Raw genomic sequence first — 16,186 nt, 5'->3', positions numbered from 1 at the left:
GTCGAAAACACCTCAGTTAAGGGACGGTGATCAGTTCGAATCACAAGCTTCAAACCCCATACAAACTTGTGAAAATGATCTACACCCCACCAACATGCCAATGCCTCCTTTTCGATGGTGGAATAGTTCACTTCTGCTGAACTTAACGGTCTGGAAGCATATGCAATTGTCACATCCTTTCCCCCTCTTCTTTGCATCAACACGGCACCAAGCCCCACTGAACTGGCGTCCGTATTAATGATGATCTCATCCCTGGTGTCAAACGGTTTAAGAGCTGGAGACGAGGCAATTTGTTTCTTCAACAAACAAAATTCTTTTTCACACCCATCGCTCCACACAAATTGCTCCTCATGCACAACAGCTTTCTCATGTTTACAGTCTTGTCCGCAAGTTTGGGAATAAACTTCGAGTAATACTCAGCCAGGCCCAAAAATGATCTCAATTGATCTTTGCTGGCTGGAGAAGGCGCGCTTTCTATTGCCTCTGCCAAATTATGTTTAGGGGAAATCCCATCTTTGTTTTATAGAATGGCCCAAATAATCCACCTCAGGCACGCTCAATCTACACTTATCCAATTTGATCGTCAGACCATTCTCCCTCAGCACACTCAAAACTTTCCTCATAGCATCATCATGCTCCTTCTGGTCTCCACCAAACACCAAGATATCATCCTGGAAATATGTAACGCAGGAGATATCTTTTAATAAATGAGGCATCGCACGTTGAAACACCGATGGCGCTGATGCCAAACCGAAAGGCATGCGTTTGAATCTGTATGCCCCCTCTGGAGTAATGAAAGAAGTTAACACTCGTGACTCAGGATGTAACTCAATCTGGTGATATGCAGATGATAATACTAAAGTAGAAAACACACTCGCCCCCTTTACCGTGGATAACATATCACCAATATTGGGTAGGGGATGTCTATCCACCCATATAGCAGCATTCAAATCACGCAGATCCACACATAAACGCATGTCTCAGTTGGCCTTCTTAGCGATCACGACCGGCGCCAACCATTCTGACACTTCGATTTCTTCTATCACATCTTGCTCAGTCAACTTAGCTAACTCCTGTCGTAATTGTTCCCTCATTGCAATAGGAACAGGACGCGGGTTATGCGCCTTAGGCACGGCATCTTGCTTCAAAACAATCTTGTGCATAAAACTCTTTAATTTTCCTAATTTATTACTGAACACCTGCGGAAATTCCTCTACAAAGTTGGCTCCTTGGCCTATGTGCACATTAGACATTGACCCTAACACTTGATCCGGGTGATTAGGGTCAAGAATTATGCCCATGTCTTTTTGTTGCGGCCAACCCAATAAATTGGTGCCCTCCTCAACAAAATATACCTTAGACATAATAGCTGTACCTTGGAACTCTAGTGAAGCTTCCATATACCCCACAAGCTCAATAGGTGTGTTACCATAAGCCAGCAATCGCATATCAGTGGTTTGATATCATGTGTCGAAGTCTGGACATGTTTTCTTTCCCAATCAAGGTATATCTTGCTCCTGGGTCAGCCGCCACAAGTACATCTACCCCATCAATTTTAACTAAACAGTGCGGACCACTGGAGCTCACACTACCTACATTCACCACTTGCAAAATAAATTGTTTTGCATCCATATCCTCACTATCACTTCCCACTAAATTGATTGTTCCCCTACCCCTCCTTAAACTCATTTGCTTCCCCTTGCATACTCTCACAAAATGTCCCTTGGATTTGCACTTCTGGCACACTTGTCCAGTCGTAGGACAGCATACATGAGTCGCAATGTGCTCCTTAAACCCACATTTATAACATATAACATATTTTCTTCCATCCATTTTCAAAGATGTCCCAATTTGGGCCCCCTTCTTAAACTTAGAACCTTCTGAGTTGACCGTGCTCACAGCGCCAGGCACGGTAGATAATTCTTTTAAACCCTCATTAGTTATCTCAATTCTTTTAATAAAGTTGATGGCTTTCTGTAGTGTCAGATCCTCTGTATTCAACAACTTCTCTTGAACTTGTCATTAACTTTCAAGACGAGTTCGTCTCTCAGCATTTCACCCTGAAAATGACCATCATTGCATGTAGCTGCCAGAATTCTTAAACTTGCCACATAACCCTCAACAGATTCTCCCGGCAATTGGCTCCTTTTTAAAAACTTAAAACGCTCCACAACGAAATTCTTTTTCTTTCCAAAGTTGGCGTTCAACTGTTCCATGGCAACCTCGTACTCATCCTCATTTTGGTCTTCTTCCCCTTATGGGTATGGTAAATGTTTCAAAATGTGTCTACCTTCAGCTCCTAAACAGTGCTTCAACATAGCCAATTTTCTGGATGCCGTGAATATATCACCACCCACAGCTAAGACATATGCTTCGAAGCCCTCTTTCCAGTCCTCCCATGGTATGACTGGTTCTCCAGGGGTGTTCAAGAAAAAACTTGGTGCCGTAAATCCTTCCATATTATTTTTATTTTTATTTTTTATAAATAAATAAAAAACAGCAGCATCCAAGTAACTGTGTCTGAATTTAAATGTAACTGTGCATGAATGTCTTTGTCTTCCAATAACATTGCCAGTTGCTACGTAACACAGTCTAGATCCACAACCCACAAAGATTAAGCAAGAACTGTTGCTAGGTAACACTATACACTAGCTCGGCATTGATATTAATTCAAAGGCGTCTCCTTTTGCGTAGCAACTGACCACAGTTCGCCACTCCACAGGGTCTCCAATTAAGATTTTCAAGTTTGGCTTCCCTTGTTGCTAGGCAACGGCACGGCAATCCTTGCGGATAGCAATTTTAAAAGGATTTACTTCATTACCGCTGGAACGAAGTTGCTGCTTTCACCCAAACGAAATTGGTGCCAGGAGCCGTTAATTTCTTAAGCCGTGTCCGCCACCAGCCTCGATGCGCCTTGCTGCGTGGTGTTCTGCTGCATCTTCGAGGACACTGCTGTCTCTCCTCCCTGGCAGATCCTCGTCGTCAGTGAAATGAACTGGAGCCAGTCTGGTGAGTGAAAAACACAAGTTTATTTCTAATGAAGGACCGGGAGGAGGCAGCGTAACCGCCAAGTCTTCCCCACTCCGTTTTCTCTCCGCCAGTCGCGTCCTCGCGCTCACACGCTAGAATCCCCCATTGTGAGCACGAGGAATAGAACCTTCTGAGAATTACACAGCAGTGGACCTATTGCTGCTCAGTCGTGAAGTGTTTTTCACTGTATAGCCGGCATAGGTTACTACATTTAAAATATGTCAACAGAGTGTATCATACACTGGCTCGCCTGTTTCAGCATGCTTTACATGACAATTCGTTTTGCCTCCGATGTGGCTAGGGAGAGGCATGATTTGCCCACGTGGTTGGGTTTTGCCCAAACATTTGGCAGGCACTGCTGGATTAGCTTAGGAAGATTACTGGTGAGTACATTGAGTTAACCTCCTCATTAGCAATGCTGGGATATGACAAAGGTCCCGATGACTTCCAGGTGGCTGGTGGCCATTAAACTGTTGCTTGCGAGGCATGGAATAGCACTGCGCTGAGCTCGGGTGCCGCTTCCGACACTTAAGAACTGGCATATGGACATGGCTTATTGTGATGCACGGTCAGATAGTTATCGTAATTTGCAGCCAGACTGCAGCTGTCGGAAAGATATATGGGGGCCCTGTCAGGCTTTTTTGGCAGTGGCATAGTGATGTGACGGTGACTCGAGTGGGGGAGGACGGGTCAGCAGCCTGGTAAGGGGACTCCTAGTGGCCGGTGACGAATGTTACAACTGCTTCATGAACGTATTGTTCAATGAGTTATGCAGTCTCGAAAGAATACCTTTGTCTGCTCCGATGCCCAGCAGGGAGGAGAGACAGTGTATTTACTCTCCCTGGGGAGGCATGATGACCATGCGTTGTAACAAATAAAGAATAAAGAATGCGAGATGTAACAAAGCATGTTTGTGCCAGCATTCTTGTAACTCTATTGGTTTTTCACTCACTTTATGAATCTGTTCGGTGTGTATCAAACCAGCGAATCGTGCCATATATTTTTTTATGTATGGTTGATTAAAACTCAAAATAAGGTTTTAGAAAAAACCTATACATTGGCAAAAGCACCAAAATCAAAAGCAAAAAACATAGGAAATGAGATAAAACTCAAAACAAAAGACTGAAAAAATGTTTTTAAAAACACTGAATACAAAAGAAGTGATATTATAAATTGTCATCAATGAATTTATGAGTGATGGTATATGCCAGTAGTTCCCAACTTTTTGATTTCTTTGGACCCCAACTTTAACATTAATGGAAACCAGGGACCCCCACTGAATCATCGTGGGAATCCGGGGACCCCCGTCTGAGTCATTACTGGAAGCTGGGGACCTAATTTGTCAATATTTGTTAATATTTTTGAATTTTCTAGGCTCTCACGGACCCCCTGAGAAGGTTTCGCGGACCCCCAGGGGTCCCCAGACCACAGGTTGGGAACCACTGGTATATGCAACCAAGGAGGTGGTCTGAGTTAAACTGATGAATTCTGGTTTGTTTAGTTTATTAAGCGTTAACCATAACACAATTTGTAACTGTGTGTTTTTTCAGTGAAAGTATATGTGTGGTACAAAAAAAGTACTTGTGTAATGTAACAAAGTATTAGAATTTGCCAAAAAGAGCTCATGTTATGGCTCTTATGAAATTTAAAAAATGGCGTGATTAAGTAACTACACAAGAAAAATACAAGGACGATAAAATGGGCAGCATAACAAAGTACTTACTGAAATACTTCATGGCTTTTTAGAAGAAAGTATTGGCGTGTCAAAGCTGGGTGGCAATTTGTGACTAAATTTATAATGGCCTCTAAATGGTTTATGTAAGAAATTAGGTTATTGGTTACGGGGATGGAAGCCCCACTCGGGCAACAACCACAATCCTTGTCCGAGTGAACTACAAAGTCACTAAATTAACCTGTGCTTAACCCTCTGCCTCTAAGTTACATCCGACTGGTTTGCGCAAAGCTACCGAAGTGTAAAGTACTTATGCAGCACCCAAACAGTAGAAAGTAAAATAAATAAATATTAAAATCCCAAACCAATTTAGAACAGAGTGAATTTTGATAAATAAAATAATTAAATTATTCCAGAAAAACCAAACCTTTTGTTCTGAAAGAGGCAGGGCCACAGGGGTGACTTGCACTGAGGGAGAGTGCTGAGTTTCCAGGCTGTAGAGAGCCTGCACAGGCTCCCAGTCTGCTCTGAGCAGCATCTGGATTGGTGCAGGGCAGGCTGGAAGCCTGTCCCTGCAGCCTGCGATAGAGGAGCAGCGCGGGTGGCGAGTTAAGGTAAGTTTTCTTTGATTTAAAAAAAAAAAAATTCAAGTATTCCCCCCCCCCCACTCCCACCTCCCCCTGCCCCCGCTTCATCTTAGTCATGCTGCACCTGCCTGCCCCTTTTAGGCGCGGTGATCCACGACTGGAAGTAGCATATAGTGAAGTAGAGTCCGATAGAGTAGCATACAGTGGAGTGACGTAGACTGGGGTGGCAAGGAGTGGACATGCATACAATGTAGTGGCTTGCAGTGCAATTGCGTATACTGTAATTGTGTAGGGTGGTGTGGCACAGGTATATATGGACCAAAATACAAGAAATTCCTCTCTCTGGTAACTCAGTTATAACTACAGAGTGGCTACTGCCAGTTTGTAAGAAAAATATAAATGCCTATTGAAGTGCAACATTATTTTTTTTTAATGTTTTCTAAATGGTATTCAGCAAACAAGAAATCCGTAATGAGCCCTCTTACCTATTATTCAGCAAACAAAAATGATAATCAGTGATCCCTTGCTCTACATGCTTTCAAGTTTTGTTGATCATTTTTTTGGGGGGTGGGGGAGATGTTGGGGGGTTCAAAATTCCCTACTGGTATTTCATGTGTATACTTGACCACATTTTGGTGCAAATTGGTCAGGAAAAGAAGGGTGCATGGCTGCTAGCAATGCAAAAAAAGTCATTTTTTGCATGGAGTGCTATGTCAACATTAACTGCCAAGACAGTTCCCACCTCTAATACATAACTTTTTAAAACATAATTTTTTCTCCTGTAAACCTTTTCGGGGTGCATGCTCACAGACAAAGTAATACTGTTTTCATGCATTCAATAAGGGTTACCATGTTGGAGAAGCAACTTGTCCTGCTTCGTTCACCGCAATAATGAACAAGTTACTTACCTTCAGTAATGCATTTCTGGTAGAGAATCTAACTATAGATTCCTCACCTCAGGATATTTCCCAGGCATCAGATTGGATCTGGAAAATCGTGAGCAGTACATCTGCATTCCTTTAGGTGGCATTGTTTAGTTTGGCGTAAGTAGTGCTGGAAGTGACTTTGTGGGGCCTATATAGGTGCCACACGAGCACACTAATATCTGGGTTTTTTCGTGTCTAGTTCCACACTAAAAATGCAGAGCCATATAAAAACCCAATGTTACTTTTTGATCAGCATCCCATGATTAAATGGATCTTTTGAGTCAAGAGCTATGTTCGCAAAGTGGGGATGGTGGGAGGGGTCGGTAAGGAATCTGGGGTTAGAATGAGTCTCTATGAAAATAGTATGTTTAAGAAGGTAAGTAACTTGTTCTTCTAATGGAGACTTCCAACTGCAGATTCCTCACCTAGGGAATAGATACCCAAGCAATATCACTTTAGGAGGTGGGTCTGCGAACTGGGTTAGACCAAAATGTCCTGAAGGACTGCACAGGCGAAATGCCCCTTATGGGAGACCAGACTGTTCAAGCAGTAGTGCTGTATGAACATATGGAGGGATATCCACATTGCAGCTTGTGAAATGTCCAGGACAGTTCCCCTTGTGCTAATGCAGCTGTGATGGCTTTGGACTTGGTGGAGTGAGACACAGACCCTCAGCTAGTTGCTTCTTCACCAGTGTGTAGCAGATGTTTAGGCAGAGTACTGTTCATGTGGTGATGGTTCCTTTCTGCACAGCCTTCCCTTCTTCACTCCAGTGAACCCGCAATCAATATAGAATAACAGAGCTCTTTAAGTGTCCAAATGATGAAGTCTGTCCTTCTCCTTGGATGGATGAGGTGGAGCATAGAAGGCAGGCAGAGTTATGCAGTGGTCAATTTAGAAGGGCATGACCTCCTTCAAAAAGAAAGAGGCATGTGTCCGAAGGTCCAGTTTGTCAGTAAAGAAGTTAGTTTATGGAGAGCTGACTGACAGAGCCTGAAACTCCCTCACCTCCTGGCCAGTGTAATGGCCACCAGGAACACCGTTTTGATGGTCAAAAGGTGCAAAGAACAGCTATGCAGGGTCTCAAAGGGAGAACACATTAGAAAAGTAAGGACCCAATTAAGATCCCCTTGTGGCTTCACAAAGGAGTAGGCAGGAGTATAAATGTTATAAACCTTTGAAAAACCGAGTCACGATGGGTGACTTAAACAGGATTGGTCGATCCAGCAGCTACAAGAGGGGCAGAAAGGAGGTACACATGGCAAGAGGAACACAAAGCCACAAACTTATCCCAATGGAAGGAGTAGAGAGTTTTAGTGGAGAGACAGCTGGCTTTCAATATGACATCACAAACTTTGGGAGGGCGATCTAAAACTCTTGACTGTCCCCACTCATTCTTAATACAGGAAGGTTGAGCGTGCACAGGTTCCAATGTAGGACCCTGCCCTGCTGCTGTGACAGGAGATCCTCCAAAAGGGGAAGCCTGAGCGGAAGACAGATGCATGTGCGGAGGAGTTCTGGATACCACACTGTCTGTGCCAATGTTGAGCCACGAGGATCACTTGGGCCCTGTAGGTCCTGATTTTCAGAAACGGGGTCATGAGAGGTATCGCTAGAAAGGCGTGCAGGAGTCCCAAGTACCATTCATGGTAGAACGCATTTTGGAGCAAGAGCCGCTTCGGAAAATCCAGTGCACAAAAGTGCTGACAATGAGCATTCTCATAGGTTGACGACTAGACCAAGCCAGGTTCTCCCCGTTCTCAGAAGAGACCGTGCACCACCCCCATATGTAGACGCCATTCATGATCCATGAAGCATTGACGGCTGAGTTTGTATGCCCTGGCGTTCAGAGATCCAGCCAGAAAAATTTCTTGATGCTCCAGCTATGTCAAAAAGTACAGAGTCTCCAGGGATAAGGTCCACAACCCCACACTGCACTGTTTGTTGCAGTACCACATGGCGATGATGATGTCTGTGAACCCCTGACCCAGCCTTCACTTGCTGGATGGAAGGAAGGCTTTCAAGGCCAAGATAGCTCCAACATATTGTTGTGGAGCTACGATTCTGCTGAAGACCAGAGTCCTCTGATCTCCACCTCTCCCAGATGGCCGTTCCAACCAAGGAGTGACACGTCTGTCACCACTGTGAGCTCTGGGTGGGGAAGGGAATGAGGTCTGCCACTGGCCCAATCACAGTGCATCAGCCACCCTGCAGACCTTTTGTAGTTCTCTCTGATATTTGGAACAGGTGGAAATATTCCCCTGATGCTGCACCCACTGAAGCTTCAGGTTCCACTGCAGAGCCTGCATATTCCATCGAGCATGTTGTACCAGCAGGAAGCAGGAGGCCATGAGACCCAGCAGCCTCAATCATTCTCACTCAATTCTAGGTTAGAGGCTGAAACATCAGAATCTTAGCCTGAATATCCTAGACTCACCTATCAGGATGATAGGTGCACAACTGCACTGTATCCAGAATGGTTCTGATGAAAGGGAGTGTCTGAGAGGGAGTCAGGCGTGACTTTGGCACGATGATAGTGAACCCCAGTGAAAGCAGAACGTTCCCCGTAGTCTGGAGTTGGGCAATGACTGCCTGGCGGAGCCCACCTTCAGCAGCCAGTTATCGAGGTAGGGGAAGACTGGAACGCCTAACCTCCACAAATGCAGATGCTGCAATCACCAACAACACTTTTGTGAAATCTTGAGGGGCACTGGTGAGACCAAAAGAGAGAAGAGTGAACTGGAAATGTTTGTGGCTCACAGTGAACAGCACTTGTGGTCAGCAGGATAGGGGATGTGGAAATACACATCCTGCAGGACCATTGCTACCATCCAGTGTCCAGGATCCAAGGCTGACAGAACATGAGCCAACATGAGCTTTTTTAATTTCTCTCTTTTCAGGAAGGTGTTGGGAGAGTGCAGATCTTGTAAAGTTTTGAGGTCTCTGCCCTTTTTCAGCACCAGAAAATAGCAGGACTAACAACCACGCCTTACATCTGGCGCAAGCACCCTCTTAATCGCTCCTTTGGCCAAAAGAGCTTGCAGTTCCTGATGGAGTAAGGAGAGATGGTCCTCCATCAAGCCATTCTTGGGATGGTGAGAGAGGCTGAGGTATTTGCACAAATAGCAGGGCGTACCCGGTCTTCACGATCTGAAGCACCAACTTCTCTGATGTAACTGCTGACTACTGGAGCAGGTGGTGCCTGATTCTGCTGCAAGTAGGATGGCTTTAGTGAATGAAAAGTACGCTAGATGGAATTGGAGGCTGCAGCAGCTGGAGGGTTGGGGGACTGGGCAGCATGCTGGGACTGGCTCCTGCATCCTTTTCAGGCTCCATGGCCTGTCCTTGAAAGGAGTGGGCAGGCTGTTGGAGTGGATATAGGTGAAACTACGGTCACCCAAAGTTTCCCCTTCCACATCTGTGGTAGGGGTTGAAAGATTGCTGTTGTGGCCAGGTCAATAGGGAGAGGCAGAGGGATCTAGCAGTGACCCTGCTTTTGTGAAAGTGCTGTAGCACCACCTCGGCCTTGTCGCAAAATAGGCAGGAGCTATCGAAGTGCAGGTCAATCAGTGAAGACTGAACATCCACTGAGAACCCAGTAGACTGTAACCAGGCATGGAGACGCAGCAACAACGTAGAAGCCAAGGCTCTATCTAGGGAGTCTGTGATTTCCACTCTCCACCAGATGACAAATGTTGCTGCATCCCTGCAGTCCACCAAAGCCTAGCCGGTGAGGCCTTCCTCTGGCAGAATAGGAAGCAGCTGTGCAACCGAATCCTACAATGCATGAGAGCATCAGCCCAAGAGGCATGCAGTGTTCAGCAGCCACAAAGCAAGGCTGGTGGAAGAAAAGATGCGCTTCCTCAATGTGTCCAGTCGCTTGGATTCCCGATCTGGTGGTGTGGTCTCTGTTGAGGCCTGCACCACCATGCTGTCAAGGGAGGGTTGCTGGGAGAGGAAGACTGGGTCTCTTGGGGCAAGATGGAGAAGATGGGCAATCATCTGGTGCACAGGAGCTCCTGTGCGAGGTTTTGCTCAGGCCCCCAAGAGCAATGCGGTGAGGGCTTCATTAAAGGGAAGCATGGGTCAGACGTGCCCGCCCCAGTCTGAAGTACCTACGTCAAGACATTGGTCTTGACCTTGACGGCCGGCAGCTGGATACAGACAGCCATTGTTGCTCTGCACATCATGGTGACATTGGATGTGCCTTCCTTTAAAATCTGGCCCATAGGGGAAATCATACTAGTTTTTTGGGGGGTGGAGGGAGTCTCTCAGTAGCATCACCCAGCTCCTCATACCACTTGTTTTCATCAGGATCCTCCAGGGGTCCATACACCTCTTCCTCATCTCCCTCGTAAGGAAGGTAGGGCTCAAGGGGAGAAAGGTCCAGGGGATGTTGAAGCCTGGATGGCACAGGTATTGACATTGAGGAGCGCCGGGTCGGCATTGGGGATGCTAATTGTCTCATCAAGCTGCCCCTGAAGGGATGGAGGCATCTGAAGCAGCATCGGCCCTCATACGGGAGCAGATCCGGAGGGGTCATCTGTTGTCAGGGACTAACCCACTGATGGTAACCCAACAAGGGCACTTATTGGCTTTGGCCAAAGATGATGTGCATGGCATTATTAAGTTCTTTGAGTTAGGAAGATGTCACTCTGATGCAGGGAAACTTGGGGTAGCGTAGAGTGGGACCCGACTCTGGCTCCGCAAGTGGAGTGTGAAAGTGGGGCCTAGAAGCACAATGTTAAAAAGCTAAAGCCGAAAAGTGCTTGGTCTTCTTTTTCTTGTGTTTTTTGGACTTAACAGACTTCAGTGAAGAGGTTTACAAGACAAAAGACTATAAAACGTGGGAACAGCCCGAGAGTTTCATCACCGACTTGCAAATCGCCTCAATGCAACCCCAGGCACCAGAGACAAACCAAGAGGGGAACAGAGACACGCATCTGCCTGTGGCAGTCCCCACTGGACTTGAAACCTGAAGGTTTTGCAGGGGACATAATGCCCTAGCACGCTGGGAGCAAAGCTCAAAAATGTTGACAAAAGACCCCAAAAGATGGTATAAAAATGACTGAAGTAGCTCTCAGGATTGGCGTGGAATGAAAAGAACTGATAACAGTGCACCAGGATGGCAGCTATATAGGCACTGCAGCATCACTTCCTATGCAGTCGATTTTAGTTGAGCGATGCCACCGACTGGCGTGCAAAGGTACTGCTCAAGATTTTCGGGATCCAGTCTGACGCCTGGGGACTATTGTAAGGTGAGGAGTCTGCGGTTAGGAGTCTCTATCAGAAAACGTTTACAAGACAGAACTATCTAATGGAACGTGAATTGGGTGCAACAAGTCTAGCACTTTTTTGTGATTGTAAACTGCTTTAAAGGGACAACAATTTACTTAGGCCCAGATTTATGGGTTTTTGGCGCAGGGCAATGCTGCACTGTCTTGTGTCAAAGGAAAAGGGCAGGAATGCAGTGCATCTATGACATACTGCACATTTCTGTCCTTTCCCCCTGCAATGGCGCCCTTTTGGCTGCCTAGTGTGAGGGTGTCTGCGTTGCATGCAAGATTGTTTTTGTGCAGGAAGGGATACTTTCCTGCACAACAATAATTCTGGGAGGCTTTTGCCTTTTTCTATATATGGTGCAGAATGTAACACACAGAAAGAGGAAACAACTAGGATAAATGGTGATATCCCCTGGGGCCGCATAAGATTTTGGCACATCCCCAGGTTTACATGGTCTTGCAAATAATGGGAAGCGTCATAATCCAGGGGTGTTGCTTGGGAACGCCCACCTCAGCACCCATGGAACACCTCTCTAGTGCAGAGTAAGGCAACATAGATATTTACACTGCTTTGCCTTACTCCATATTTATGATCCCATTCAAAGCCACGCAAAGTGGCTTTGCATGGCTTCAGAAATACGATATAGCCCTGGTAAATATGGACCTTAGATTGTGACCTTTCGCGCCCTATCACTTCTGGAGGTGAAAGTCATTCTGAAATTTCAGAGCCTACTGTGCAAATCAACCAAATAATATCCATATTTTTATGCTTTAAATTAAAATGTTAGAGAAAACACTAATCCAGCCATTACAGAGTAGGATAGTAGTTTAGGAAAATAACACAACTTTAATTGAAAATGTAGAGACACTGATTATAAAGCTGCTTTATTTCATATCGTATTTTTGTTTTTTAGCTCCTTCACTGCTGACTCTGAACCATGAAACCGCCCATAATGATCTTGTCCTGTCAGAAGATAGAACCAGTGTGCAAAACAGATGCCACTGTCAACGTCAGCATACTGGCCAAACTCAGTCAAGTTTTTACTCATTCAAGAGCTTCACCAGAGAGGTGTCTGTCCTGGGAGCTGAGGGCTTCACCTCGGGCAAACACTACTGGGAGGTGGATGTGGGAAAGTCATCTGCATGGATTCTGGGTGTGGTCCCAGAGCCCATGTCAAAGGGCCTAGGAGCCCTGCAGTTGGGTAGGAATTATGCTTTACAACTGAAGGAAGGAAAGACCTATGAAACCTTAGAATACCCACCCAGAGTTCTCTCTTTGACTTGCAGACCACAGAAGATTGGTATATTTGTTGATTTTGAGAAAATACAGATCTCATTCCTCAATGCTGGCGACATGTCCCTTCTGCACACCTTCTCATTCCTCCCTTTTACAAAACTAGTTCCCTATTTCCAGCCCTCTGTAGATGCTACAAATGGAAAACACGAGGCTCTAATCATATGCCATTAGTATGAGCAGGGATTACTAGCCTGTATACCCACGGAGACAACACAGGAGTGAGGTAGGTGGGAAGCATCGGTCGCCCTTTTCTGTTTAATTGGTTAAGACCATTAATTGCATTACATGCTTCACCGCTATTAACTTTTCCCCTCGGCTTAGGCGTTTATGCCAAAAATATTTTGAGTTTTTTTTTTCTACATCATTAATTTGTGTTTGCAGCACCAGTGCCTCACTAACCGAACTGAGACTGAGGCAGGCGAAAAAGTCTATCCTTCTCAAGGCGAGCGTTTGCTGTCTGAGGTAAATCAACTCCATTAATTCATACCTTACAGATGCCACACTCATGACAAACTGTCCCAAGCATATGACGTCTGGGTAAAGGTGCATGAAGAGCCAATCTGTTTTCATGTGATACATTAGAGGCTTGCTTGAAAGTTGGAGGACCCACTCCCAGGCATAATACCCTGGTCTGTGTGGGCAGAACCATCTGCTAATTCAAACTGTTCTTTCTTTGTTAGAGTTAATAACTTAATACAGTTATGGGTTGCCAGCGCTAGGCAGACCAGATCGTGCAATGTAGCTTCACTCACTTCTAGATTGTTTCCTTAGAAAAAGGCTCCATCAGCTGCTGAAGTGTGCTTTGTGCAGTCTGTTGTTGGTTGAGATTAACAGCGTCCAGCAAAGTCCCTCATCAGGAACTTCACTGTAAAGGAACCATGCAAGGGAGGCCAGAGTCTTGCAGCTACTCTGTGAAAATTGAGCGACGTTGGGAGACTGCCACATATGCTTCACCTCCCTCTTCTCTTTTCATTGTTTTGAAACTGTTGTACACTAAAGCTACGTGATTCCAAGTTCATATGTTTGAAAAGTATGTATAAATTCTGCTGCTGAAAATGAGGAACTCAATTTTGTAGCAACTGAAATGTTTCTGGTTTGAATTAAGTTGTGTTTTGTGGTAGACTCTTACGCAATAAATGTTTGACCACTTGCAAGGTATTAAGGATCTTTGTGAGTTTCTTTTTCCTTTTTAACATTTTTCAGACTTCTGTTGTAAACGTTACTTTATAGGGACCCACCTCATCAGATACCACAAAATACCCATGTCCAAATGAGTGGACACAGGAAAAAATAGTTTTACTTGGAATTTGCTATTGATGATACACTTAATTTTCAAATAACAGTATTTTTGCTTCCCCACCACCTCCACCACATTCTTCATGCGAAGGCCCCTGAGAGCATATAGGCTCTATGGGGAATCATAGTCTACTGTCTAGGACCTGCGCCCAACGCCTCAGCCCTTAGCATTGCAACAGTCACTTGCACATAGTTGACACTGCAGCCAAGACAAGACAACACATACATATCTTAAGCGAACACTCTGATTTATCATAGTTGTCCTTGCAATGACTATTTGACCTTCCCACTATTGCCAAATCTTAAGTTTCTGTTGTCAGAATCAACTTTTGATAGCCATGTCTACAGGCGATTCATTTTGTAGTGTGTGCGCTTATTACATCCAAGTAGCAGTCAAGTTCTTTGGAGCCTATGACAGTTGAGTAGCTGAGAAATGATTGTAAAGAGTATTTCCTGTTGCCCCTACACTTCTGTTTGCTCACCGAATGCCAAGAATACTCCTGTTTAGGTTTTAACTGTCGGGGTACATATGGTGAGGAGCCCAGACTTACTGTTGAAGGTAGGTGTGGGGAAGAAAATTCAAGCAAAGTTAATACTGGAATGGTGCACAAGAATTATAATGTCATAAAACTTTTTAGCAAACAATTGAAGGATGTCTCTATCTATACAGTACATGGATGAGATGAAGAAATAAATGCATGATGACATAGTGTACTTTTCAGATGTAAGTGGTCTCACCTGTATTCCAGTGAAGACCGAAACATACACCGAAGCAACCGAGAGAAAAAAAGCTGTGACTAGAATACTTCTGTGGGTTCATCCAGGATCTGATTAACAATATTGTAAGACAACTGCTTAAGGTGTCTTAGCTAAAAAAGCTAATAGGTAAAGGAGGCAGACCTAAAGCCCTTTTTTGTATGTACATCTCAAAACTCAAAAAAAGTAAAATACTTTAATTATCAACAAATGCTTAGCAAAATAATGCACTTCCATAGCTACATAGTAACCTTGCCCAATACATCAACTAGACAACTTGGTTCAAAGAGGTATGAGGGATAGGAGGGAACAGCCACATTTTAATTTAAATACGAGTGTGACACTAGAGTAGTCGAATTGTCAACCTTAAGAGTTAGACTAGTATGTAGCCGAATGATTTAAGTTTTACTGCATTATTGGGCAAACATTTGTGTATTTGGGCCCTGATTTATACTTTTTGGTGCAAAACTGCACTAACGCAGTTTTGCACCAAAAAGTTTAGCACCGGCTTGCACCATTTCTGTGCACCACCCAGGCACCATATTTATGGAATGGTGCAGGCCGGTGCAAAGGTTGAGCTAACATTAAAAAAAACAATGACGTTAGTCGGATGGGGCTGACTGTATGGAAGAAGGGGGTTTTGCACCAAAAAATGACTCTAGGCAGGTTAGAGTAAAAAAAATGACTCTAACCTGCCTAGAGTCATTTTCTGATGCAAAACCATCCATACCACATGACTCCTGAAGACAGGAGTCATTCTCACCACTCCAATGGCCAGCACAGGGGACCAGGGCCCCTGGGCATGGCCACTGCGCCCAGTGCCCTGTAGGGGGGCCCATTTCAGGGCCCCTAATGGCACTTAAAAAAAATGAAAATACTTACCTGTACTTACCTGGGATGGGGTCTCCCATCCTCTGCTGTCCCTCTGGTGTGGGTGTCCCTGGGGAAGGCACCCGTGGGCTTATTCCATTGTGGTCCACCATGGAAATAGTCTCAGGTCCCCTAACGGCTGCCCTGACCAGGCATTAGAAAATGGTGCAAAGAAAGCTTTGCACCATTTTTTGACCCCTCTTCCCTCCCGTGCATGATTTTAGTAGGTTTCCACGTCCAAAAAATGACTAACTCCATACATTTGGCACCGAAGTATAAATATGGAGTTAGTTTTGCACAAAATTTGTGTAAAAAATAAAATAAAATCAATTCAGCGCAAAACAGGTATAAATATTCCCCTAGGTGTTTCAGCCAAACCACAAGCATTCATAGTAACATGGCTGCCAACTAAATGTCTGGGTTCATTCACTTCCTCTGCGGTCACAGTCCTTCAGAGCAGGGGTCATACC

At 44.9% G+C, this 16,186-nt stretch overlaps 1 protein-coding gene across 1 annotated transcript in view; it reads left to right on the top strand.

The window, feature by feature from the left end:
• The window catches only part of LOC138304327 (zinc-binding protein A33-like), a 234,134-nt gene extending 220,192 nt beyond the window's left edge, over positions 1–13,942 (top strand). Inside the window, exon 7 of the mRNA XM_069244283.1 lies at positions 12,412–13,942. Coding sequence (XP_069100384.1) covers positions 12,412–12,965 — 554 coding nt within the window. The 3' untranslated portion in view covers positions 12,966–13,942. The remainder of the gene's footprint in view (positions 1–12,411) is intronic.
• Positions 13,943–16,186: the final 2,244 nt, after the last annotated feature.

The sequence above is a fragment of the Pleurodeles waltl genome, chromosome 7, assembly GCF_031143425.1.
Source record: "Pleurodeles waltl isolate 20211129_DDA chromosome 7, aPleWal1.hap1.20221129, whole genome shotgun sequence".
In the NCBI taxonomy this organism is placed as follows: domain Eukaryota; kingdom Metazoa; phylum Chordata; class Amphibia; order Caudata; family Salamandridae; genus Pleurodeles; species Pleurodeles waltl.
Note: the sequence above shows the minus strand (reverse complement) of the source record. Positions and strands in the feature narration are given on the sequence as shown.